At 41.3% G+C, this 27,977-nt stretch overlaps 1 protein-coding gene across 12 annotated transcripts; it reads left to right on the forward strand.

The window, feature by feature from the left end:
- Usp7 (Ubiquitin-specific protease 7) lies at positions 1-27,834 on the forward strand. Of its 12 annotated transcripts, XM_028302592.1 has the most exons (24): positions 1-417; positions 501-630; positions 5,007-5,131; positions 8,158-8,486; positions 9,036-9,199; positions 11,105-11,222; positions 11,561-11,702; positions 12,178-12,352; positions 13,211-13,403; positions 14,280-14,367; positions 14,516-14,581; positions 14,929-15,065; positions 15,619-15,715; positions 15,788-16,024; positions 16,429-16,720; positions 16,983-17,074; positions 19,009-19,223; positions 19,884-19,991; positions 20,352-20,517; positions 20,592-20,713; positions 22,675-22,810; positions 23,933-24,091; positions 25,014-25,107; positions 25,646-27,834. In XM_028302592.1, exons 2-24 carry the CDS (start codon positions 552-554, stop codon positions 25,762-25,764), a joined length of 3,453 nt encoding a protein of 1,150 aa, XP_028158393.1. In that variant the 5' UTR covers positions 1-417; positions 501-551; the 3' UTR covers positions 25,765-27,834. The 12 variants fall into 12 exon arrangements, with proteins under 12 accessions (XP_028158393.1, XP_028158392.1, XP_028158395.1 ...); XM_028302591.1 differs by lacking the exons at positions 1-417; positions 14,516-14,581 and having other exon boundaries at positions 14,280-14,433; XM_028302594.1 differs by lacking the exons at positions 1-417; positions 14,516-14,581 and having other exon boundaries at positions 14,280-14,433; positions 25,661-27,834.
- The last annotated feature ends 143 nt before the right edge of the window (positions 27,835-27,977 follow it).

Below are 27,977 nucleotides of genomic sequence, written 5' to 3' on the forward strand. Positions count from 1 at the left end.
TGTGGGAGAATGATAAAATGGTGCATTCGTCGATCAAACCGGGCCACACATCCGAAGCCAGAAATTAAATTATCATCCACCATTTTGTTTATTTTCGCGAAAATAACTTTCTACCCGGATACGTTAGTGAATTTTTGTAATACCCTGCTGCAAAGTCAAGTGCTATAGTAAGCCAGTCAGTGGTTAAACCATCAGGAATGTGCTATTAGCGTACCTATCTACTGTCGGGCCCTTGTGTTGAAATCTGCAGACATCGGCCGCGCCGCTAGTAAACACTCTTTTAAAATTAACATCTTAACATCCAAGAAAAGTAAAAGCCCCGGTGCGCAGGGTGCTCGAGTCGATGAGAAAAGTTCGTTGAAATTCGTTCAACGAATTTTTAGCAGGTCTAGAGGGAGCAATCCCCTGGCGTTAAAGGTGGGTAAAGTGTTGTAATGAGACGTCAAATGTGCTAAAAGTGGAAAATATTTTTTGTCTTCATGGTGAAACTGCTTGTCCAGGAAATTTCAAAGAGTTGCGGGCGAGAGTCCCCGGTGGCGCGCCCGGCTAACATGAATCACTCGCCTGCCCCGGACAGGCAGCAAAACGACTCCAATGTGAACCAGGTCGAGGAGATGGAGACCCAAGATGGTCAGTACCTACACAATCAGTATTGATTTTCTATTATTTATCAATTGCATAATGAAATTTAGGCATACCTACACTGTATAGATTGTTTTCATTGTGTACAATTTATAACCCAATTTGAAACACATTATCTAGTGTCTAATAATTCAAGTTGATGACTCTATCAAAATAATTGAGCAGTCATTTGGAATATGCATGATGAGTTGTATGCTCCAAACTTAACCTCAAACTGGTTACTCTTTGTAAATTGATGAATCAGGTGTTTTTGTTGTTCATTTTACTGCTTTACTACAAAAGATATATTCAAATGGAGTTAGTATCACAAAGTATAAATTGAATTAAGCTAATTATAATTTTAAAGCACTGGGTTTCTTTGTTCTAAAAGTGCAAGTCGTTGTTTGATGTTGAAATCTATATTTAGATTCCATTGTTTTGAATGCTGTTCACCAATATTTTGCTAATTCTTCAGCTGAATCACCATAAAATGATGAATTACATAGAAATGGGAAGAGATTATTATGTAGGTATAAGTTATTGTATCAAGGTTTATAAACATACGAAATTTAAGTGTAATCTTCAAAAATCTTCATTATGAAAATATTCTAAAGGCACAAACAATTACATTTAAATTGATACATCAATTTTTCAACCATAACAACTGCTTGGTTTTATAAATAAGGGATAAGGTCGGCAAATGTCATAAGAACTAAACCTAAATATTTATGTTTGAGGCAGTTAATAACCGTAAAATTAGATTTTTAGTTGCTTTGAAATCAGCTGAAAGCTATTCTGTTAAGTTGGTGAACAAGCTGTGTCTAAGGTTCCGTTGCTATAAAATTAATGAGATTCTGACACTTCATAAAAAGTATATCAAGTGATTAATGGTGTTGTTGACACCCATTTTTTTAAGCGAGTCAATTTCACCATTTAACATTGTTTAGGTATGATTGAAAGATATTATCATGTAAAGATTTTATCTATTTACTAGTGTCATGGTCAGTGATTTAACATTTGAACAAATAGAAGGAGATAGACTTGTGTCTATATTTGGAGAAAGATTTATTCTATAAAATTAAATAATTTATTTCTTTTTACAATTCAAGTGTAGGCACACAGCTTGACTTGAGCATATTGGAAACTATGCATATTCCTGGAAAAAATGCTATGGGAATCGGGATACCCACTAAAAGGCTAGGCTAAGGAATAATCTGGCTTCCCAAAAAGAAAATAATTAAGTTGAAGATTCCTTGGAGATATTTTTGTAGATAATTTTTTATCTCTAACTTTGCGTTTGCTTGTAGTGTAGGGTTATTCTACTTTACAATTAAATATTTGTTCTATCATTTTAAAAACAAATTATAATCAAATACATAAAAAAAACCTTCAGTTTAGACCTTTAATAGTTTACACCAGTAGTTTGAGAAGGACTAATAAAGATGCTGTGGATGGAATATAAATGAAAGCTTTGTGGAAACCAAAGCTTTTATTTCTGATTCTATTTAAATACAGCTAAAGCTGCCTCCTTAGAAATCAAATGCTCCTTGTGCGTAGATAGGTACTATGAATTTTTGCTCAATGACATTATTGTTGTTGTGTAATGTAATGTATTATTATTATTATTATAGCTTTGTATTCCACATTTTTACAGTTTGATTCAATTAATCTATATCTCTTGTTTGTGGCCCCACTTGGGTAAAAGCCTCCTCCATCTTTAATGTAATGTATACAAACTGGAAATAGTTATTCTGAGAAGCCCTATAGTGCCCCTATGACGATCAATTTAATGCGATAGTTTTGACGTGCGGTTTCCGGTTGATGTTTAACTTATGGGGAATTGGGGATATATACAAAAATTATAAAGCTGGCAGGTACTACCTAATCTCTGCTTATAAAATGTGTTGTACCAGGTGAAGTTAAGGCAGCGGTTCGCACTGCGACAGACACAGCTAGGAGACCGAGACGCGAGACCGAGACGGGAGACCGCGAACGTTACTTGATTATAGACAATGTATAAGCGACAGTTCGCAAGCGAGACAGAGACGCAGGTCTCTGCCTTAGGCCTCAGCCTCGAGTTTAGCGGGCAGCGGGGCGGGAGCGGCGGCGTCGCGGGAGCGGCAGGATCTTATGCGTAAAATCAAATAGGCGCGGCAGCGGCGCCGGAGCGGGCAACGAGCGGGCAGCGGCGAGGGAGCGGGCAACGAGCGGGCAGCGCACTCCTTCTTTTGCCCACAATAAATCGAGCGTTAGGAATAAATTTGAATCGAAATAAAATTGTCGCCGTTGTTCAGACATTTCGTTTGCGAATAAAAACAAATATCTCGACAACACAACCCCGAACACAACACTTCGCCGCTAAAGCGCCGCGCGAGCTGCCCGCTTGTTTGGAGAACGGGTCTGCGTTGCCCGCCCCGCTCCCGCGCCGCCGCCGCTCCCGCCCCGCTGCCCGCTAAGTTCGAGGCTGAGGCCTTACCCCTTAGGCCTCAGCCTCGAACTTAGCGGGCAGCGGGGCGGGAGCGGCGGCGGCACGGCAGCGGCAGGATCTTATGCGTGAAATCAAATAGACCGGTTCTCGAAAACAGCGGCGCGGCAGCGGCGCCGGAGCGGGCAACGAGCGGGCAGCGGCGAGGGAGCGGGTAACGAGCGGGCAGCGCACTCCTTCTTTTGCCCACAATAAATCGAGCGTTAGGAATAAATTTGAATCGAAATAAAATTGTCGCCGTTGTTCAGACATTTCGTTTGCGAATAAAAACAAATATCTCGACAACATAACCCCGAACACAACATTTCGCCGCTAAAGCGCCGCGCGAGCTGCCCGCTTGTTTCGAGAACGGGTCTGCGTTGCCCGCTCCGCTCCCGCGCCGCCGCCGCCTCCGCCCCGCTGCCCGCTAAGTTCGAGGCTGAGGCCTTAAGGCCTCTGTCTGAATGTCTGAACAACGGCGACAATTTTATTTCGATTCAAATTTATTCCTAACGCTCGATTTATTGTGGGCAAAAGAAGGAGTGCGCTGCCCGCTCGTTGCCCGCTCCTTCGCCGCTGCCCGCTCGTTGCCCGCTGCCGCCCCGCTGCCGCGCCGCTGTTTTCGAGAACCGGTCTATTTGATTTTAAGCATAAGATCCTGCCGCTCCCGCGCCGCCGCCGCCGCCGCCCCGCTGCCCGCTAAGTTCGAGGCTGAGGCCTAAATGGTTTCTCTTGAAATATAAGTTCATCAACCAATCGTAACAAAGCTGTTGATGTTGTTGTTTGCTCGGGAGGGTCACTCATAAATATAGAGTGATTATAAACACAAAGCACGAATAAAAAAGGTTGATTCTACAGCTCAAATAAGTACAACGTTGAATTCTCATGGTGTTTTACTTTCTGATACAAACTCCTGATTTGGATTGTGGATATGTTGTGCTCACACATTTTATATAAACTCAACATCTCTACTAAAATCATAGGGGAGTTCTGTGCAAAAGAACAGTCGTTTTTGCTGTCAACAAGGCACATTATACTTTAAGCACTGATTTCTCCATATCCACAGTACAAACTATTCTAAGAAGGAGTTTGTGTGACAATAACAACACCATCACTCATTCTGCAATTGTATCTGGTTTCAAAGTGAAGAATACATACACCTTTATTGTGCCAATAAAATTGTGGTACCGTACGTACTGTAGGTCTAAGATGTGCGCCACAATAAACTTTTGTCGAGGCATTTTATCGATTTTGCGTGACAAGCCCATACATTTGTCGTCTATTTTTGATAAGATTTTATCATAGCGCATCCTATGGCAGTTCACTGATATTCTAATAAGTAGTTAGAATCTTTTATTTAACTAATTGCTGTACTCTGCGTAGATTTTAAGCTAAATACATAGACAAATACCTACGATACTTGGTTTCAAAAGGAAGTTTACATTGCTCAAGGGTCAATTATAAGTCCACTAGTTTACGAAAATAGGTTTCTTATCAAATTGTGCACAAGTTGGCAGTTGGTTGACTTATTTTATTTTCGTGACAAAATCATTGTCAAAATTAGTGTCAGTAAAACAATGGATGGATTTGTTTCTCTTGTGGTTTTTCTGAATTAATGAGAAAATCGTTATTTAGTGTAGGCTACAAAATTGGCGATAAAGGTATTACGAATTATTCTATTAATACTATTAATATTTTGTAGGTAAAGATGTAACATAAAAATATTGGTGGTACTCGAAATACCCATGTTTGATCAAGCTTTCTGTGCAAAACACTGCAAAACATTATAAAACTATGTATACATTTTTAGCCAATAATTGTTAGGTTTATAGTAAACAAATTGTTTCGGTAAGGTCGCACCTACCTCCTCAAGTTTTATTCTGTAAATTTATATTTGTTGTGATTTACATTATATTCGTAGTGGAGACTGTAGACACAGCTACAGACAAGACTACTTGGGACGACGAGCTTATGAAAGGACCGAACGGGGAGGTCGTCATGAGTGACGTCATGAAGAACCAAGAGACTACATCTTCAGATATGCCTGTGAGTATACAGCTTATTCTTATTACTAATCTTTTTGTTTCACGATGGAACTCATTAGCATAACAATAGAGAAATACTGCCCTGGTTATTGACAGCAACATAACAATGGCTGATTAGTGTGAGTTTTTTCTTACCAAAGCTTCGTATTACTACCGGATTTAATGACCTCCAAAATGACGCGTAACCCTCGACGTGACTCTGCAACATTTACAGACTACATTAGATATTTTATGTTGCAAAATCGTCCATAATACGACTGCATAAGATGCCAGTTAAACTTGACGTGCCGTCGTCTGCACTTGGCGTGAAACATGTGTTGTTGGTTCCAACCACAAAATATAACAGAAGGTAAACTCATGTATGTACCTCGCTTTGCATACCTCTCTCGCTCGCACGCTCGGCCGTCACGCTAGGGTTGTCTTGTCATGTGTTGCGTTTATTTCGTTATGATAGAAAAATGTTACTCTTAATACTATGCAAGAAAGACAATAACAGATATCCACGTATACTTATTTATATTTAGTACGTTATTATAGTAATAGTTTGCAAACAAATACACGAGAAGGAAGTAGNCCCGCTAAACTCGAGGTTGCGGCCTTAGTCAAATAACGGTCGCGGTCTCCCGTCTCGGTCTCGTGTCTCGGTCTCCTGTCTCGGTCTCCTGTCTCGGTCTCCTGTCTCTGTCGCGATGCGAAGCGCCACCTTTAAGTCAAGTGACGGTCGCAGTCTCCTGTCTCATGCCCATTTTCACACCATTAATATCTAATTTTTTAGTGACCCCTTTGCTTTGATAACTTTCTTACTTTCTTGTTGTGTTACTAAGGGTCACCTAAAAATTACGGATTGATAGTGAAAACGGGCATCAGTCTCTTGTCTCGGTCACGACGCAAACCGCCGCCCTTAGGCCTCAGCCTCGAACTTAGCGGGCAGCGGGGCGGGAGCGGCGGCGGCACGGCAGCGGCAGGATCTTATGCGTGAAATCAAATAGACCGGTTCTCGAAAACAGCGGCGCGGCAGCGGCGCCGGAGCGGGCAACGAGCGGGCAGCGGCGAGGGAGCGGGTAACGAGCGGGCAGCGCACTCCTTCTTTTGCCCACAATAAATCGAGCGTTAGGAATAAATTTGAATCGAAATAAAATTGTCGCCGTTGTTCAGACATTTCGTTTGCGAATAAAAACAAATATCTCGACAACACAACCCCGAACACAACACTTCGCCGCTAAAGCGCCGCGCGAGCTGCCCGCTTGTTTGGAGAACGGGTCTGCGTTGCCCGCCCCGCTCCCGCGCCGCCGCCGCTCCCGCCCCGCTGCCCGCTAAACTCGAGGTTGCGGCCTTAGTCAAATAACGGTCGCGGTCTCCCGTCTCGGTCTCGTGTCTCGGTCTCCTGTCTCGGTCTCCTGTCTCGGTCTCCTGTCTCTGTCGCGATGCGAAGCGCCACCTTTAAGTCAAGTGACGGTCGCAGTCTCCTGTCTCATGCCCATTTTCACACCATTAATATCTAATTTTTTAGTGACCCCTTTGCTTTGATAACTTTCTTACTTTCTTGTTGTGTTACTAAGGGTCACCTAAAAATTACGGATTGATAGTGAAAACGGGCATCAGTCTCTTGTCTCGGTCACGACGCAAACCGCCGCCCTTAGGCCTCAGCCTCGAACTTAGCGGGCAGCGGGGCGGGAGCGGCGGCGGCACGGCAGCGGCAGGATCTTATGCGTGAAATCAAATAGACCGGTTCTCGAAAACAGCGGCGCGGCAGCGGCGCCGGAGCGGGCAACGAGCGGGCAGCGGCGAGGGAGCGGGTAACGAGCGGGCAGCGCACTCCTTCTTTTGCCCACAATAAATCGAGCGTTAGGAATAAATTTGAATCGAAATAAAATTGTCGCCGTTGTTCAGACATTTCGTTTGCGAATAAAAACAAATATCTCGACAACACAACCCCGAACACAACACTTCGCCGCTAAAGCGCCGCGCGAGCTGCCCGCTTGTTTGGAGAACGGGTCTGCGTTGCCCGCCCCGCTCCCGCGCCGCCGCCGCTCCCGCCCCGCTGCCCGCTAAACTCGAGGTTGCGGCCTTAGTCAAATAACGGTCGCGGTCTCCCGTCTCGGTCTCGTGTCTCGGTCTCCTGTCTCGGTCTCCTGTCTCGGTCTCCTGTCTCTGTCGCGATGCGAAGCGCCACCTTTAAGTCAAGTGACGGTCGCAGTCTCCTGTCTCATGCCCATTTTCACACCATTAATATCTAATTTTTTAGTGACCCCTTTGCTTTGATAACTTTCTTACTTTCTTGTTGTGTTACTAAGGGTCACCTAAAAATTACGGATTGATAGTGAAAACGGGCATCAGTCTCTTGTCTCGGTCACGACGCAAACCGCCGCCCTTAGGCCTCAGCCTCGAACTTAGCGGGCAGCGGGGCGGGAGCGGCGGCGGCACGGCAGCGGCAGGATCTTATGCGTGAAATCAAATAGACCGGTTCTCGAAAACAGCGGCGCGGCAGCGGCGCCGGAGCGGGCAACGAGCGGGCAGCGGCGAGGGAGCGGGTAACGAGCGGGCAGCGCACTCCTTCTTTTGCCCACAATAAATCGAGCGTTAGGAATAAATTTGAATCGAAATAAAATTGTCGCCGTTGTTCAGACATTTCGTTTGCGAATAAAAACAAATATCTCGACAACACNTTGTATTTGAAATATGACTCCTTACTCGTGTTACATCCAGGTTAAGTAATTTGAATATTGATTAGCCTTTTTAAGAACTAAATCTGATTGCCCTCTGAAATAAACATTTGCTGAAATGGCTCGACGTCGTGACTTCCGAAGAACGAAATTTTTCTTATTAGATAATCGGCTTCTTGATGGCTTCGTGCCTCAAAACTTCTTAAGGGCTAGTCAATCTAGGAACTATTTTAAACTATAGACCAGGGCTTCCCAAACCTTTTTTTGCTCCGACGCTTAAAGTGAAGGGCGAAAAAAAAGCACTTGCAAGTTCCTAAAAGTGTCCCGAAAAGTACAAAAATACTAAACATAATGCTTTTTGCAGCTTGCTTGTCTCGACACTGAAATGGAGGACGACGAGGCGAGGTCAGAGGCCACGTTCCGTTTCTCGGTGCAGAACTTTAGAAACCTGAAAGACTCTGTTCTCTCGCCTCCCTGCTATGTCCGCAACCTGCCTTGGAAGATCATGGTGATGCCGCGGCAAGCGCCGTCGCCGGATCGCCAGCAACAGAAGTCTCTTGGCTTCTTTCTCCAGTGTAACGGGGAAAGCGAGTCGTCGAGCTGGTCTTGCTACGCCATGGCCGAGCTGAGGCTCATCTCCCACAAGCCAGAAACAGAACCGTTCTTCAGGAAGATCCAGCATTTGTTCTACAGGTATGTTCCTTTTTGTCTCGGATATGTAATCTGCTAAGTTTACTCCCTTTGCTACTTTTAGACAATAGAGACAGCGCAAAAAAGGTCGAAAATACAAAATGGCAGTATGGATCACTGTTGCATATTTAAACCTGGCAACATAAAATATCAAGGAAAAGCAAAAGCGCGCGAGACGCATTTATCTATAATGATAACACATTTGATTTTGTATTTTAGGTGACTCCGCAAAAGACTCACGCCTCGTGTTACTCCAGATAACTAATTGATAAGCTGTTCATGTGTAAATGTTGTTTAAGGGAGGATTAGTCTTGATGATTACGAATAACATAAATTAAAAATGCGATTCCCACAAGTATCAAAGGAATTCACATTGGTAGTAAGATATAGTAATCTTTAACTTTAATCTTATCGCACAGTGCAAATAAATAATTTGGATGTGTAGTGATCGTTATCTACCTGTTCATTTTGAAGGCGGAGGTCAATGCCTTTGAAGTTTGTGCAGCAATGTTTGTATGTACTGAAGATATTTTCGCGTTTCGTGTTTAACAGCAAGGAGAATGATTGGGGTTTCTCCCACTTCATGGCGTGGAACGACGTGTTGGATCCGGAGAAGGGATACATCAAGGATGACTCCATAACCCTGGAGGTACACGTCACAGCTGAAGCGCCGCACGGTGTTTCCTGGGATTCGAAGAAGCACACCGGATATGTCGGTAAGTCGAGCATTTAATTTTTTTTTATATGGCAACCCAGCAATGTATGTTTACCTTCTTTTTAAAATGGAAAAAAAAATAAAACCGACTTCAAATGCGTGAACACAAAAAAAGACTAAAAATTAAAAAATCGTTCAAATTGGTTCATAATCGGCGGAGATATTGCGTACGAGGGCGGCACTGAAAATTTCGGGAATCAAGGAAGTGAAACAACATTACTATTTAAAAATGTATTTATTGCTTTTTAAAGTATTCTCCGCGAAATTTGACACATTTTTCCATACACGAAACCAATCATTGAAGCAACCATTGCATTCGGAAGTTTGGGTCTCCAAAATGGCCGTTTTGTAGGCTTCCACAGCTTCTTCAGGTGATGAAAATCTCTGACCACGCAATTTATTCTTTATTTTAGGGAAAGTATAGAAATCATTAGGGCTTAGGTCAGGGCTGTACGGCGGATGGACTAATAATTCTATGTTTTCTTGCTCTAAAAACTCTTTTGTTCAGTGCGCGGTGTGAGAACTCGCATTGTCGTGATGGAGGATGATGCGGCGGTTGCAGTTCTCTTTACGGAGTTCAGAAACGACCTGTGGCAAACAAATGCTAGCATACTAATCTGCATTAACCGTTCTTTGTCCCCCAAGAGGAATAGTCGCAACATGGCCGGTTTTGGAGACAAACGTGGCCACCATTTTTTTTGCAACACTCCGTGAACGAACAATTTTTGTTGGCTTTAATTCATTTTCGAACACCCAAACTCGTGACTGGTTTTTTGTTTCGGGTTCGTACGCGTATATCCATGATTCGTCACCTGATACGATGTTGTATACAGCATTTGAGGATCCTGCATGTAATCTCCCGAGAGTTCTGACGCACCAAGTAACGCGAGCCGCTTTTTGCTCTTCGCAGAGCGAATGCGGTATCCATCGGGAAAACAACTTTTTTACACCTAGTTGTTCATGCAAGATTATTTGTATTTGGCTCATGCCAATGTCTAAAGTTGCCTGAATTTCGCGGTATATCACATGTCGATCTTCTTCAATCAGCTTACGCACAGCATCAACGTTTTCTTAGGTGACTGCAGTTTTTGGACGACCTTGACGGGGATCATCACTGAGCTTGACACGTCCACGTTGAAATTCAGGAAACCAGCGATAAATTGTGGTTTTGGATGGGGCTTCATTACCAAATGCAGAAATCATCCGGTCAACACACTGTTTTTGTGTTAAACCACTCCGAAAGTCATAATAAATCATCGCTCTTGAATTTTCTCGAGTCAATTCCATTTTCTCAACGACTAAACAAGTTTGACTAGACCTTGTGATACGACCGAGAATCTTTTTTTAAATAAATAAATGGTATACGATTTTTAAAACCCTGGAGTTTGCAATTAAATAGATTTTAATATGACTGGAACAGTGGAAATATTCCATTCCCGATACTTTTAGTGCAGCCCTCGTATAAAAAAGTTCATCCCCAATTTTCCACCCTTGGGGGTGAAATATTTTCTTCAACTTCGCATGAAACCACCCTTTTGATAATACCTATTAAAAAAAAAAATTATCGTTCAAATTGATAGGTATTATAATCGGCGGAGATATTGCGTATAAAAAAGTTCATCCCCAATTTTCCACCATTGGGGGTTGTTTTTTCTATTATTAAATTTAAATGGGGCCACCCTTGAGGTATTACCTATACGCCGAAAAAAGATTTGTTCAAATCGGTTCATAATTGGCGGAGTTATCGCGTAACAAACATAGAAAAAAAAAACATACGGGTCGAATTGAGAACCTCCTCCTTTTTGAAGTCGGTTGAAAAATAAAAAAGTATAAAATGCTATTTACAAACTATTAAATTGACGTGAATTTTAGTTTTGAGTTTTTTATTTATCTTGACTTTTTCCAGGTCTCAAGAACCAGGGTGCGACTTGTTACATGAACTCATTGTTACAAACGCTGTATTTCACAAATCAGTTGCGGAAGGCTGTGTACAAGATGCCCACAGAATCTGACGACAGCACCAGGTAAAAATAATAACACTTGAACTAAAAATGCAAATTGATTTTGAAATATAAACTCTACCTATGTTTCTCATTCATAATAGTTTCCAAATTGGGTATAACAGGAGGTAGATTTTCGGTTCATCATGCTATGTACTGCCTCAATTATTATCATTGAATGTGCTCAAATTCGTGATCGTGATAAAACAAATTATTCGCATGGAAGATCAGAGTCTTAGTCGGAATCGGAAATATAGAACCAAGAAATACCAGAAGGATTCAAATCCTTGCGATAATTTATTCCTTTGCTACACGATTTTAAAGCCTATGTCATAAACTGTAAATATTTTTTTGCATTACAGGTCAGTGGCATTGGCTCTCCAAAGAGTGTTCTATGAGCTACAGTTTTCGGACAAGCCAGTGGGTACAAAGAAACTCACCAAGAGCTTCGGATGGGAAACTCTAGATTCCTTTATGCAGCATGACGTTCAGGAATTTTTGAGGGTAACTATAAATTTAAAATACGCTGTTACTATTTGGTACCCTTATGTATATCAAGTTTACCCTCTTTTACTTTTTGTTTTGTCTATTGTGTATCGCTTCTTTTCATGTATCAGTATTTTTAGGTAGTTTTATTTTCAGCCCAAAAAGCCTTCGTGATCCGATTACCCTCGCCCACGTTGCGCTTTATGTTTGGGATTAGCATCAATAATCTCCAGAGATATTTTCGGATACATAAATCGTTTGCTCTTTCACCTTCGATAGCAAAGGACACCTTGTCACATTGTATTCTCAATTCTCTGAGCCTAATATTTTTATATTTAATCCCTTCTATAAGCCACATGTTGAAATTTTCATTTGTTTTCGATTTTATGATGACTGAATAAGGTTCAAATTATGGTGGCAATATATTCGCCAGTGCCCTTTATAGGGTTAACGGTTCCTTGAGCGTGAAATAAAATTCTGATTATCATTTTAGGTTCTCCTAGACAAGCTGGAAAGCAAAATGAAAGGGACCTGCGTTGAGGGCACAGTGCCACGGCTTTTCGAGGGCAAAATGACCTCTTACATAAAGTGCAAGAATGTGAACGTGTCTAGTACGCGTGTGGAGACCTTCTACGACATACAGCTGAATATCAAGGGAAAGAAAAACAGTAAGTTAAAATTAAATTGGGCTATATACATCGTTTGAGGTGTATGTTAGCGATTCTTTCGAGCTTTGGGCTCCAAAAAATATGTGAGATTTTTATTTCCAAACGTGTTTTGTTTTAAAGTTAGTGTAGACTTGTTCCATATCAGAAGTTGCAGTTGGTACTTTCGTGCACATGTTATTGTTTACAATACAAGCAATGACTAAAAAACAAATCCAGTTAAAATCCTACAGCTGCTCAAAATAAATAACACCTTGCTCCTTGTTTCTTTAATGTTTGAAGGTGACTTATCATGAGTGGACAATAGTGGACATATTGAGTAAATTGTGCCGTTTCGGTCTTGTTAAAACCCGGTTTTTCACCAAGGCGGAGCTAAGCGGAGAAATGTTTTGAATAACCAATCAAATGTAGGAGAATAGTTTTAAAAATACAATTTGAATGAAATTGACAGAACGAAATCTGATTGGTTATTCAAAACGTTTTTCCGGTCCGCACCACTTTAGCGGAAACCGGGTCTAACTTTTGTCTTTTTTGTGTGGTGAGCAATAGGCACTTGACTGACCTCTATACACACTGGACTGGCTGCTGTCTTTTTATTTTTGTGCCTATTTGATTTTCGCCATTTTACTGTAGGCAGATACGAGTGCCCTTGGAACTAAATTAGTGATGTTCTTTCTCGCTTACTCCTATGGTTACACCATATAATGTACTTCAAAGTTAGTTCTCGGGACACTCGTAGTGGCGCTTCAAAGTAGCACAAAAAATTAGCTGTCATTTGTATGAGACAGCTTGTCCAGTGTGTATAGAGGTCAGTGGCAATATGGAATCTTTCTATCTATAATATGTGAATGAACTTTGCAGTCGACGAGTCCTTCAAAGACTACATCAGCACGGAGACATTAGACGGCGAGAACAAGTACGACGCCGGCGAGCACGGCCTGCAGGAGGCCGAGAAGGGCGTCATATTCGCGTCGTTCCCGCCCGTCCTGCACCTGCACCTCATGCGCTTCCAGTACGACCCCATCACCGACAGCTCCGTCAAGTTCAACGACAGGTGAGCACGCCACGCCACGCCACGTCATGTCACGCCACGTCACGGCCTGCAGGAGGCCGAGAAGGGCGTCATATTCGCGTCGTTCCCGCCCGTCCTGCACCTGCACCTCATGCGCTTCCAGTACGACCCCATCACCGACAGCTCCTCAAGTTCAACGACAGGTGAGCACGCCACGCCACGTCATGCACGCCACGTCATCGGCGACGACAAACAACAAACTGTTGCGTCGCTCATCTCGTTTAGGGTCTACGCTAAAACTTGAACAAACGAACATGCACAGAACGACGCGCTTAGTAAGGCTAAGAACTCATGGCGCGATTTTCACCCGCGCCCGCGGCGGTTGCGGGCCCGCAGCTTCTGTAGAATGCAGATACTTATGTAAAAACTAATGCACAACTCATGACGCGGTTTTCGCCCGGCGCGGTTGTATGCGGGTCCCGCTCGGCGGTTTTCGCCCGCGCGAAAACCGCCCGATCAGCGGGCGACCATTTTGTACCAGTGACTTAGCACGAGGGCGGATTTAAAATTGCGCCGTGAGTTCTTAGAATAACCGCGCAAATAACCGCTCCCGTGAGTTTTGAAATAAAACCGTAATTCCAAAACCGCGCCGTGAGTTCTTAGCCTACATGTACGCCCGTCCCGTCACACGCGTCCGCGCCACGCTGCGCTGCTCATACTATTTTTCGAGTATTTTAGCGGAGGCCATCGAGAAGAAAAGTCTCGTGTGCCATCCATTTAGAAGTCGATGATGTTGTGTAAGCGTTCATAAACAAAACGCACGTAGTAGTTGACAATAACCTACGGGACCATGATACGTCTTTTGCAAATGTGAATAATTGTCCTTCAGATGATTAAAAATTTCTTGTATATTCGCAGGTTCGAGTTCTACGAGCACATCAATCTGGACGCGTACCTGCAGGAGAAGCCGGAGACGCCGGCCGACTACACGCTGCACGCCGTGCTGGTGCATTCAGGGGACAACCATGGCGGCCACTATGTGGTGTTCATCAACCCCAAGGGAGATGGCAAGGTAGGATTTCTTGATTTATTGCCTGTTCACTGAGCACCTGTAGGGAAGCAGACACGCGGACTACACGCTGCACGCCGTGCTGGTGCATTCAGGGGACAACCACGGCGGCCACTATGTGGTGTTCATCAACCCCAAGGGAGATGGCAAGGTAGGCTCCTGCTTGACTTGCTGCCTGTCCACTGAGCACCTGCAGGGCAGCAGATAGCGACCTTTTCGCGGACGCCGAATTACGTTGTCACTTTACATAGAACCCCTGGAGATTGCAAATAGATACATATGACATGTACTTGAGGGCTCGCAAAGCCACGCGCTACTACTACTTTAAACTACTACTAACTTTCCAAGACTGAGCTCGTTCCAAATATTTTGAAACGGTTGTCCACCACGTGGCCTGCGGGTGTCTTCTGAATTTCTTCTTTTCGCGGATAGCTCGTTTTACAATTCTTTGTTGTTCTTCGTTGCACTTTCTAATTGATTATCTCGTTTCGTCGCCAGTGGTGCAAGTTCGACGACGACGTGGTTTCCCGCTGCACGAAGCAGGAAGCCATCGAGTACAACTACGGCGGGCACGACGAGGACATGGCGCTCACTGTGCGCCACTGCACCAACGCGTACATGTTGGTCTACATTAGGTATGGAGTGGCATACATTTATTGATTGTTTCATTACGACTGGCAAGCGTGATGAGCCCGATTAAACTATTGGCATAAGCCGCAAGGTCACAAGCAAAAGATAACATCAATTAGTTTGATTGTACTTGAGGCTACACACATTTGAGGCTATGAGGACTTATTTAACAAACACATCATAATAGTAGATGGGACATTTTGGGAATTGGACGTTTCGGGAACTGGACATTTCAGGAATTGGACATTTCGGGAATTGGACATTTCGGGAATTGGACATTTTGGGAATTGGACATTCTGAACCTGAAGGTGCTTCTCGCGTCGCGTTGCGCTTGTCACTGACTTAAGACACCGCGTAAGATAGATCGAAATCCACATGGGCAGAATATACTAATATTGTGACCCACTACAATATGGTAACGGAAAGTGGCTACATAAAAAGCCGCACCAGACTCATGTGACCAAAAGCCTAAAAGGTGTCCCATAAATTGCAACTCATTCGTTCAAAATAAGATGAATATGTATTAACGTAAAACTAAAACAATTGTATTGATTTCAGGGATTCACAATTAAAGACGGTATTACAAGAAGTAACTCAACCGGATATACCCACAGAACTCAGCGAGAGATTGGCTGAGGAGAAGCGGATCGAGACGGTATGCACCCTCACTTTTTCATCTCAAATGACGCCATTTTGATTGCATCTAATCCGTTATGTTTTCCCACAGATCCGACGCAAGGAGCGCAATGAAGCTCACCTGTACATGAACGTGAATGTGGTATTAGAGGAGGCCTTCGACGGGCATCAAGGCAACGACCTGTATGACCCGGAGAGAGCGCACTACAGGGTGTTTAGAGTCCGCAAGCAAGCGACCGTGGCCGAACTGATGGAGATGCTAGCGGAAAACTTCAAATACCCGCTGAAGCAGCTCCGTCCGTGGCCGTTTAGCGCGCGCTCCAATCAGGTTAGTTGGCTTCCTCAGGATTTTTGGTTTGGGATCCTTTTCCACTAGCAATATGTTCAGCGTGTGAGGAGGTGGCATATACGCCATCATCTACAGGGCTTAAGGCGACTTAACGCTTACAAATTGATTGCAAAATCGCCGGACAAATTGCTAGTGTGAAAAGGCTCTTAGGTAAAAGTGTATAGGGATATTCCTTTCGGCCTCCCGCGCACTAGGCAGCTTGGCTGCCGCAACTTGGCTGTGACAGCCGAACCGGTATATGAAAACTTGGCTGCCTAATGCGTGGGCTGCATGGAGTATTCATATACCGGATTGGCTGCCACAGCCAGGCTGCGGAAACCAGGGTGCCTAGTGCGCGGGAGGTTTCGTAGTGCCTGCTCTTAGCAACCCGAGAACTTAAATAGTTTGACCCGAATTTGCAGACGTGCAGACCTACCTGCTTGGACATCGTGAATGACCAGCACAAGACGGTAGCAGACGTGTCGGAGAACATGAACCCGTGGAATATCTTCCTGGAAATGCTCCCCCCGGATTCGGGACTCACCGCGCTCCCGAACTTTGACAAGGAGAATGACGTAGTGTTGTTCTTCAAGTACTACGACCCGAAGCAGAAGCGCATACACTACTGCGGACATCACTACCTGCCGATAGCTAGCAAGCCCGCCGATCTCATACCGATACTCAATAAGCGCGCAGGTAAGTTAGCTTATGTTTGAGATTTTATTTGTGATGCTTTTCATATTATTATAATATTGGACTTTTGTAAATGTAAAAATAGCTTGTACAGATTAAGATGCCACTGTGTTTAGCCTGATGTGAAGTCATCTGTACAAAAGTATTGAATGTTTTTAAAATATGTGGTCTATTTCTTTTTAAATCTTTTCCTGGGTTGCATAGATTGCGTCAGTAAGAAAACTTTTTTCTTAACCATAAAAATAATACTTTTTTTTGTACACAGGGTTCCCTCCTGACACACCCCTTGTTCTCTACGAGGAAATCAAACCAGACTTCGTGGAGAAGATCAATAACTACAACGATCCGCTCGAAAAGGTATTATATATCAGTTTTTACCTATAAGACCATTCACTAGTTTTAAGCGCTGTAGAGTAATAAGAATTTGAAGTAAAATTAGAAGTATCCACTTGATATTTTCATAGAGTAACAATATGTAACAATAGTACCATGTTACAGGATTCTCACCTGGTAGCATCTCTTTGAAAGCATTTAGTTTCAATCATATTAAAATGAAATACATAATGCTAAATGAATTACCTGCATTCAAATTAAATTTTCCAACAATATTATAAAGACAATAGTATAAACGCGTATAATACTCTTTTAAAGATATTGTTTACAAATTGCAGGCGTTATATCTATGCCAAATAAAAGTTTTTAGTAAACGAGTATTTAGTAAAACATCGGTCTGACTAAGAGACAGACTTAGCGAAACTATAAAGTATTGCATTTGTTATTGAATGTTTATTATATTTTATTGAAATATACAGTCGACCAGAGTAATTTCGACTCACTTTAATCTGAATTCAAATGTCAATAAAAATAATCTGATATTCCACGTTTAACATCACGGTGAGTCAAAGTTACCCTGACTGGGGCAATATTGTTATTTATGTTTAAAAGAGAACTGTTTCAAAATTATTACATACCCCTCAAGTTTTGATAAAAGACAGAAAAATGTGACAGTAAGTTGTTCTTACGACTATAACGTTTACATAATTATTTATATTGCATTCAGAAAGTAAATAAAATATTTTAATGCCATGTCACACTTAAGGCTAAAGTTACCCCAGTTGACTGTACTTGTAGTTTGTAGTTCTAATAATGAAATTTTAGCCAAGTCCATGATTGTGTACTTGACGAAGGTACGGTATGTTGCGATAAGTATGTATTTTATTACATTAGTCGATGTTAGACTGCTTTTATGCTTCACATCCGTATTTAGAAGTTATCTTTTTATTTGGCACGTCATCATGTTTTATTCAAAGCGTTGTATTCAACATGCTTTCTTTATTTTATGGAAAAAATATTGTTACAATTAATTTGCTATTAACATTCTGATTCATGTTTGAAAAGATTATATTGTTAAATACTAAACCGCAAGCATCGCTTAATTATGTTTTTGGTCTTTTTTTATCACGAAAAATGCGCTTTTTTGTTATTCAACGCAGTTTTTTACGCTTCTTACTGTGACGCCTTGTTTGCCCCGTTCGATAGTTCCGTAGTAGCTAATTTAAGTATATTTGAGACTGTTAAGGATCGTCTTACTTCGGTTTTGAATTTTGTAAGATTTATTGAGTCATACATCCATAAGTATAACTGACGTCACGGCCGAAATCGGGGCGTGATGATGACAAAAAGAACAAAGATATATCACACATATGGTGTGTGTAGAAAACCTTTTTGCTTTACACTTTGTTCCTAATTTTTCGTGACTTGCACCCGTATTCACAAACATTACTATGAGGTCTCATAGTACGCGTGGATGCACAGGGTCCCAAAAGCCTAGTAATAGACACTTGAGTGACGGATTGACACACACGAACAAATCGCAACTTCGCATAGCGTTGCTGCTTCACTTAATCCTTCAAGGCCCGCGAATCTAGACACAATAGATAATCAATTGTTATGACATTCATTAATGCCGTCTGGGACTCAAGCGGTTAAGCAAGCATCGTTTGTGAATACGGGTGTGTTAGGGCCTTTGTTAAAACTAGCGTGGGCGCGCCCGCACGTGGTTCTGTATCGAAAATTAGCATGAGCATTGCACCCGAGTGAGTTTTCGCGGAGGCCCTTTAAGTCCGACTTGATAATGAACATGAGTGAGCTACAAAACCGAAGTTAGACGGCACAACCATAATATTATAACGAGTATGTTTGTTATGTGTTATTTACTGGCGAGTTGTCTTTATTGTAACTGTCAGAATGTACTGAATGTTAACACAACGGAACTGTCGATGCAACGAAAGCGTGACGGGGCAAACGGAGCGTCGTCCCCTCGGATTGAGTCGTGTGCACGCGGCCAGGTATTGGACGAGCTGATGGACGGCGACATCATCGTGTTTGAGAGGGCCGACCACCGCCACGAGGAGCTGGAGTTGCCGACCTGCCAGGACTACTTCAAGTACATCTTCTACAAGGTCGAGGTCCAATTCGTTGACAAGACGCTACCCAACGATCCCGGGTAAGTTAAATTCGTCATGTAGAGAAAACAATAGGGAATATGCAAGTTTCTTTTTATTCTTACATTTCAGTAGCATTATCAAATCAATCAGTGCTTTTTTTTAACAAAAATTTCAAAAGATATCCAAGAAGACGTTAGAGATCTCATGACGTCATTGGTCATGTTACAACGATACGCAGAGTCTCATACAAGTTACTATGACATTTGACATCACGCTCAGCTTTTTTCATACAAAGTTTATTTACTTGTAACTTTTTTGTTTCCAGTCCGATTTCAATACTAGTTTTTCAGAAATTCTATGATTTAATTTAAGTTTTTATTTATACATAATTTATTAAATTTTTAAATCGATGCATAATCCCCTATTATTGTGACAATAATACAATATTTATAAATGTTTTTGTTTTCAGTGACAAATCTACTTCATAGCAAATCGTAAATTACAGTATTAGTAGCTTTGCTTTATATGTCTTACAAAATTAAATCACCCATCAGTCATACCAGAGAGTATAGCCAAAATCAAATCAATCTTTATTTCTGCCATGGAAAATCAATTTTCGGTTTCACTGCTCCTGTTGATGCATTCAAACCTCCATATTCGGCGTTTTAGTTGTTTGATTATAATTATTTTGATACTTACACATTTCTCCGTTGATCCAGGTTCACAATGGAGCTATCTATGCAAATGCGATATGACCAGATGGCGAGAGCGGTGGGTCAGCACCTTAATGTTGACCCTTACTTAATACAGTTCTTCAAGTGTCAAAAGTAAGTTTTTACCCTAACATAATGAACAATATTGTGTAAGTTTGTAGAGCCTGAGGGTTGCTTTTATACGATTGACTGTATAATCCATTTTCGAAGACTAAAAAGCTTAGGGACACACCATAACCATACGATATTTAGTTCATACGAGGTTGTTAGAGTTGGACTTTCAGTGTGGTTAGAAGATTGCTCGACCCACTTGTCTGAATAGAAAAGAATATTATTCCGTGCTTTGGAAGGCACAAAACCATCAGTTCGATTAAACATGTCAGACTTAATAGCCCATTAATTCTGACGTCACAACTATCACGATATTCGTAGTATAAGCTGAATTAGAATATTAATTTCTACTTTTCATTGTTGTAGTTACAAGGATACCCCGGGATTGGCTCTGAGATACTCATACGACGGAATACTTAAAGATTTGTTAGTGTACTGTAAACCAAAGTGCCCTAAGAAGTTGTTTTATCAGATATTATCAATTAAAGTTAACGAATTGGATAACAAGAAACAGTTCAAATGTTTATGGGTAAGTAATGCGTGTTAAATCTTTTTAACCAATCGTATTTTTAATGCTAATATTGGTATTATTATTTTTTTCAGGTTGGCCCTAATTACAAAGAAGATAAAGAATTAATTTTATATCCAAACAAAGGAGGGAAAGTGTCAGATATTTTAGAAGAGGCAGCTAAAGTAGTAGAAATGTCCCCTGACGGCTCAAAGAGGTTTGTTGTTCTACATTTTTCAAATAAATAATAGATAATAATATGGTCTGGCTGGGTCTCAATCTCATTGTGATTTTACTGTGAAGATCGTTGAGAAAGTTCTTTTTCCACCTGTAATCTTGAGAACAATATTATTTTCATACCTCGGTCGTCGGTCCCCGAGTGCCCGAGGCCTGTCCTTAGACTCATTACGTCTTTTGGCCCGTGGTCGCCATTCTAGAAATCTGCCTCATCAGTTCTACGAGCTATATGCCCCGCCCACTTAAGTTTCCTATGGATTTCCTTTTTTCATTTTCTGATTAGATTACGTTAGAGCAGTGTTTTTCAACCTGTGGGTCGCGACCCCCTGGGGGGTCGCGAAGCCTCTGTAGGGGGCTCGCGAGAGGTCGTAAAAACTACCTCAGTAAAAAAACAGTAACCAGGGTGTCCACATTCTGGAAAGTCAGGGAAAGTCAGGGAAGCTCATAGCAGTCAGGGAAAGTCAGTGAAATAGAGGGGTCACCTGGAAAGTCAGGGAAACATTGAGATTTTGTCTACCAAAACACTGTTTGTCTCCCGAAATTTCCCAGTGATTGTAAAATGAGGGATTTAATTAATTTATGCTCTAGAAAGACCTTTGATCTTGACTATCGAAGCATTTTTTTTTCAGGTTTGGAGTGATCTACATTATGACTTTGTTTTTAGTCATAATTATATTACTCCTTTTTAGTTTTTTATCTAATGAAGTGGATTGATCTAAATTATGACATAATTTTGTTCATAATTAGATTACTTTCATATAGTTTTTTTTTTTCAGATAACTATTTGCCCAAGGATCTATGCTATAGGATATAAATGTTTGTTAAATCGTTTTCACAGTATTTTTATAAAAATTTCAGCTTGTAAACTGACGCTAAAGTGGAAATTTACAAAACCTGTGTGGACTTATCTTGATAGAATTCTTAAATGCTAAACTAATCGCAATATTTTCTCAATTAACTATTTAGAAGACGAAATTGCCTAACTATTTATGCCTATAACATATTTGTAGTATTACTGGTTAATGATTGTAACGAGTTGAAAAAGTACTGTTTTTGCGCCAAACGGCGTAAACGCTCTTAAGTTACCGATATAATCAGAAAACCAGGAATAATTGAAAAATTGTGGTCGTGGTAATGTAAAATATCATAAGGGGTGTCAATTTTCGTTGAATTTCATAATTTATTGTGTAAGTAAAAAAATAATTGAGATAGATTTCCTAAAGTAGTCATGACTATGTCCATCCTGTGGCGTCGGCTTATCCTTGAATTTTGGGACACGTTGTATACATAGTTGGTCAGGGAATTTTGAAAAAATTGTCAGGGAAAGTCAGGGAAAAGTCAGGGAATTTTTTCGAACATTTGCAGTGGACACCCTGGTAACGTTTTAAAGATAGATTTATCTGAAATCTAAAAATATGCAAATGTGTAAATGTTGTATGGATTGAAGTATTCGGTCCCTACCACATCTTTGTAACATTTTAATATGCATGAAAAAAAAACGAACGGTCGGGGGTCGCAAAATATTTTTTCATACTAGGGGAGTCGTGTCATGAAAAAGGTTGAAAAATACTGACGTAGAGGAACTACGAGCATAGAACGCTCCCAACCCCTTTCCGGTGATCATGAATCATCTTATGAGGCTTCTCCCTTACTACGAACCATAGGGCTTCCGCTAATACACGCGCGAGCGGCACCCTCACGCATCTCTGTATCTATGAGCAGTGCATTCGTGTGACGGGTTTTCACATGCCCGCTCCGTGGCCCACCCAAGTATTAGTGTAGGCCCATATAAACGGGTCTATTTCCACCTCTCGTTCCCACCGCTGCAACTCCTGTGTAGCCAGGATCCACTGTTGATCGCCATAACAACGGTGAGTTGCGGGTTGGTAGGCCCATATAAACCTTGTGTGTTGGATTAAAGTTTAATTCCCCGTGTTCCAGGTTAAGGATCGTGGAGGTGTCGTGTCACAAGGTGTTGCCGGGCCCCGACCCGGACCTGACGCTGGACCAGGTCACCATCACGCCGCCGCGGCTCTACAGAATAGAGGAGGTGCCCAAAGACGAAGTCCAGTTGCAGGTATGATCATTATCCTACTACTTAGAGCAGCGGTTCCCGAAAGGTGGTCCGCGGAACCCTGGGGTTCCGTGGAAAGGCCGCAAGGGTTCCGTAAAAAATATTATCCCACGTTTCGTGACCGACGTTGTTCGCGCGCACCGACTTGTTTACGCACAAGGGAGGGGCAGGGCGTGGGGGCGGAGTAGTACGGAGGTTCCACAAGGAAAAGTATAATCAAATAGGGTTCCTTGGCAAAAAAAAATTGGGAAACCCTGGACTTAGAGCGCTCACATTTAGGCGACTTTAGCAGCGCAACAGACGCGCTGCCGATTATTTCATACCATATGACAGTGGATGCCTGCCTTCACATTATAAAAACGCTGCTGCCGCGCTGCTGTCGCGCTTCTCACGCCCTAATTTGAAAGTGGCCTTAAGGATACAGGGTGTACAAATCGGAGAAGTCTGTAAAATTTAATAGGTTACGTTTTGACTACAGGCATAGATTTTGTGTACCAGGATTGCAGCGACGATAGCTAAACGGTGGATGTGCCGGACTTGCCGAATGGTGGTCCGAAGAACGAGGGTTCGATCCCCGCCGCCGCTCCACTATTGTGGTGAACCCATACAAACACAAGCATATTTAGCTTAACGGGGTTAACGGGACTATTAGTAATTTGCATTTAAATTGATGTTAAATCTGCATTTATGATTACAAGACTTACAGTAACTACTACTACTACGTCTACGACGACTTACGACTACGTCTCTATCGCCTTTATTACAATCAAATAAGATTCCACACAATGTGTAGTCGACAGGCACAGCACGTCAGAGACAATACATTTTTATACAAACTCGTCTTTATTACAGTACTAGCTGACCCGGCGAACTTTGTTCCGCCTTAATGGCAATAAATAAGCAGACTTTTTTTTTAATTTCGAACGGGATAAAAAGTATCCTATGTCCTTCTTCTGGCTCTAAACTACCTCCCTGACAATTTTCAGCTAAATCGGTTCAGCCGTTCTTGAGTTATAAGCGAAGTAACTAACACGACTTTCTTTTATATATATAGATTTTCAGACGTGTCTCTCTAGCAAAATCGCCTTTATTACAGTCAATAACGTACTTATTCATACATTCCAGGAGGACGAAGTGCTGGTGCCGTGCGCACACTTCTACAAGCAAGTGTACGCAACGTTCGGTATCCCGTTCTACGCGCGCGTCAAGCACAACGAGCCCTTCCAGGCCGTCAAGGACCGCCTGCAGAAGAAGCTTGATATACCCGATAAGGAGTGGGAAAAGGTGACTAAAACCTTTTTTTTTTCTTTTTTTTTTTTCTCTTATCTCTGACAGGTGTTATGTGTACGCCAATATTATTATTATGTTTATGTATCTAGGTGTATGTCTATTATATTAATATGTATTCGTATGTTATTTATTTTATCTAATGCTATGTAAGTATATTCATTAAACGTCATATTTATTACACCGCCTTAGTCTCTCTGCTCGACCTGTGGTTGACTGGCAGATAATGCCACCTGGCATTAAGTCCGCCACTGTACAGTTGTATGTGCAAAAGTGTAAATAAATAAAATAAATAAATAAATAAAAGGTATGCTGCTATCGAAATGAAATGAAATAGTTTTTTCACTTATACATGCCCCAAATATAGCTTACCCAACCACCACTTCGGGACAACATATGGGCTGTCCCGAATCTGTATATCTTCTCTATTTTTATTTTTATTTATTTAAATACTTTATTGCACACACAACAATGTTCCGTACAAAAAGGCGAGCTTAATGCCATACGTCATTCTCTACCAGCTGACTCTATCATTGAATTAATATAATATCTCAACTACACTACTCGCTTCGGCGCTTCGTGTCATCGTGTTCACCTAAAAATGCTTCAGGGCCTTTGAATCGGAGTAAATCACTTTAAACTAAACTGGCTTAGTTTTTCACATACATTCGGACCGTTGACAAACTCAAACACGAGTAAAAATGTACCTAACATAACATTGAATGACATTATTTTTGCCTCTCTTTAGACAAAAGCGCTTATATGAGGACTATTCATCGGGCTAGGTATTAAATTATTGCCCAAGATTAAAATCTTTCGTTTTCTTATTCATAAGAGAAGTCATTGTGTCATTGGTACATCATGTGCTATTATTTTTCTGTTACTTGTGATTTTAATAGTCAATTCATTTTTGTTTCAGTACCATTTTGCTATAGTGACAAATGGCAGACCTAATTACATAAGTGAAGGAGCGACAATAAACATTTTCGACTTCAGGCCAAGTAGTAACGCAAGTGAGTATTTATTGGTGTTTACTTTGCATTTTTTCATGTAATCATTATATTCTTTGTGTCAATATGTATGATAGCCTTTGCATGGAATGGCTCATATTTTAAAACAATATTAGATTGTTTATATTTTTTGTATTTTTTTCTTTTGCTTAACAAGGCAGGTATTTAGAAACTAAATAGACTTGTCCTTGAAATATTTATTTTTTGATTACGGCTTTAGATGTATAAGATGACGCATGGGGATGTGTTGTTATAAGAATGAGAAAGGCCATCGCAAACTGTTCACTAATTCTCCACTAAAGTCCGGTCGTAAAGCACATAGGATTTCGTCCAATGACCCCAAGCTACCCATCCTTATCACTCGCACGTAATTATATTGCTGTCGCGATTGTGCGACGGGCGGCAGCAGTGAGTGTGTGAGCTCGGCGACCGGACTTTAATAGTTACAAAGAAACAAAATTGACCTCAACTATCGCACCGCATCACCACTCGATTACATCGTCTCTATCTCCATGTGAATATGCGCTAAAATGTAATGCAGATATGTCTCTACCAGACGCGACCGGCGGGCGGCCCTGGCTAGGGCTCGAACACATCAACAAGACGCCCAAGCGCTCGCGCGTCAACTACCTCGAGAAGGCCATCAAGATATACAACTGAGCAGCGGGCCCCAGCGATAGTGACAGCGCATAACACTCATGGATTACAGGACCGGGTCGCGATTCGGCGCAGACTTAGCGTAACTCAACTCTTTAGCTGTTCAATGTTGATTCATGTTTTACAGTCCAGCTGATTCTATAGACTTACACTTTAGCGTTACTGTAAACCCCTTACTGATAAACTTTGTCCGAGATAGCTAGGTGTCCAGGATTTTGTGTTAAAACGAGATGCTGGATACCTAGTTTTTCTTGTCAGAAGTATAATTTAGACATTTAGCCAACGTATTTTAATTTGGCGACTGATGTGCCAAGTACATACTTGTTTCTCATATGGTAACTTTACAGCGTGAATTGTCTCTTCGTGTACCTTTCAAATTAACTTAAAAGTTGTCGAGTTAAAATGCGTTGGCCAATAAGAGGGTATATTTATTCCATTCGATTGAAGTCTAGTCCGCGCGTCGATTGATACCGAGAGTTTGGCGCGAAAGGTCATTAACATAAGAAATTCATTACGTACTATTTAAATAATTCTTTTTAGCAGGAAGGTAATTGCGCAATGAATTTTAGATAATATCGATACGTGTAATCCATGATTACCATACTTAACTTATTGTACGCTGTACGTACGGCCGGTGACCAAAATATCTAAGCATGTTTTTTTAATAGCAGTAATTCTCGATTATCGGGTATTTTTGTAGCTGACGGTATGTCGTCCCGGTGCAGTGTTGCTATCGCACGACTTCAGACATACATAGCCTTATAACTACACGTTATTTACACCGCGAACACCAATATTGACTTCTTTTACCGTGCTTTCATGTAGTGGATCGTACCCATGACAGGTCGTGCCACGTTATCACTAGGGGACAAGGATGACCGCCGGTTTATTGTTGGAAATAAATTAATTAAATATCGATATATTAACGTCGTAATTAGACAGTTTACATTTTATATCATCTCGTTCCTTAGAGATCATGTGCAGTGAGTGAACATCTGGCCACATAGTAGTCTGCTAGGGAACGTTCGAGTTTTAATTTATAACGATAGCCTACGTCTCGCTCGTAGTGAGCGATATTGAGACTAAAGGCGCCCAAACAACTCGTGGGTCGATCATTTTAACGACATAACTTAGTATTATCCGCCGCGATTCATCTCGTATAGCATTTTTTAATCTATAAAACTAGTAAGTTTTGATGGTCGGCTATGTTGATGATGCGTCAGTAATTCAGTATGTTGTTTATATCGCCTTTTAGCATTTCCAGTGTTGATTCGTGTGGCCTCCCGGCTTTAGGATTCCCTTACCAAATTGCTGTCTTTTATTTTTATGTAATATTAGTGTGAAACCGTTCGCCGGTGCGAGGACTTGACAGCGCGCCTGCGGCCAGTTTCAGGTTTTTGGTGATTCGGCAAAGTTAAACATTTACTACAGAGTATACAGCATTATTTATATACGAATTTGTACGATGAGAAATATATTGTAATGACTGTGTTTAAGAGTATTTTATATAGTCGAATGTGCCTGTGTTGTCGCTTGCTGGTGTATGTGGCCTATACGATGCTATAGATGACGCGGTTGGCACAGCGAGGGAAACAAGTTTAGATTAAAACGATAACAAATAAATTGAAATTAAAACTAAGTGCGATACAATACGCTCAAGAGATATAATTTTATAGATTGATTGTTACTATGAATTGATCGCAATAAAATTAAGACTTGCACGGAAAATTGGATTGTCAATTTCTAATATGACGATATTACATAAAATTGCAAGTTCATATATCGTAGTTCCTCTGCACGTTATCTAAAAGTATCGTTGAATCAATCTTACACATCAAATTTTTTAGTAAGTTTGATGTTTTATAAGTTTTACATGTTTTATAAAATATGAAACTTGATACATAATGAATAGAGACAATACGGAAATGTTTATTCTGCTTATGAAATACGAAATTGGATTTTAAGATCTAGCTATGGTATCAAGACCCAAGAAGGTATAATAAAATATAGAAAGTTGGAAGATTGAGAGGCCAAAATAGGGTGTCATGTAATTTAATATTCAGTAAAATGTTTCTTTGAAAAATTGTCGCTAGTGAGCTTCGTACTATCTTGCACGTTTCATACTTTCGATGTTGTCACTATACATTGTTCTCGCACACAATCGTTTGTACCACTCTTACATTACGCATCAAGTTTCCTTGAAGTTATATTGTAAT

This window comes from Ostrinia furnacalis, unplaced genomic scaffold (assembly GCF_004193835.3).
Source record: "Ostrinia furnacalis isolate ACB-3 unplaced genomic scaffold, ASM419383v2 OfSCF1132, whole genome shotgun sequence".
Classification (NCBI taxonomy): domain Eukaryota; kingdom Metazoa; phylum Arthropoda; class Insecta; order Lepidoptera; family Crambidae; genus Ostrinia; species Ostrinia furnacalis.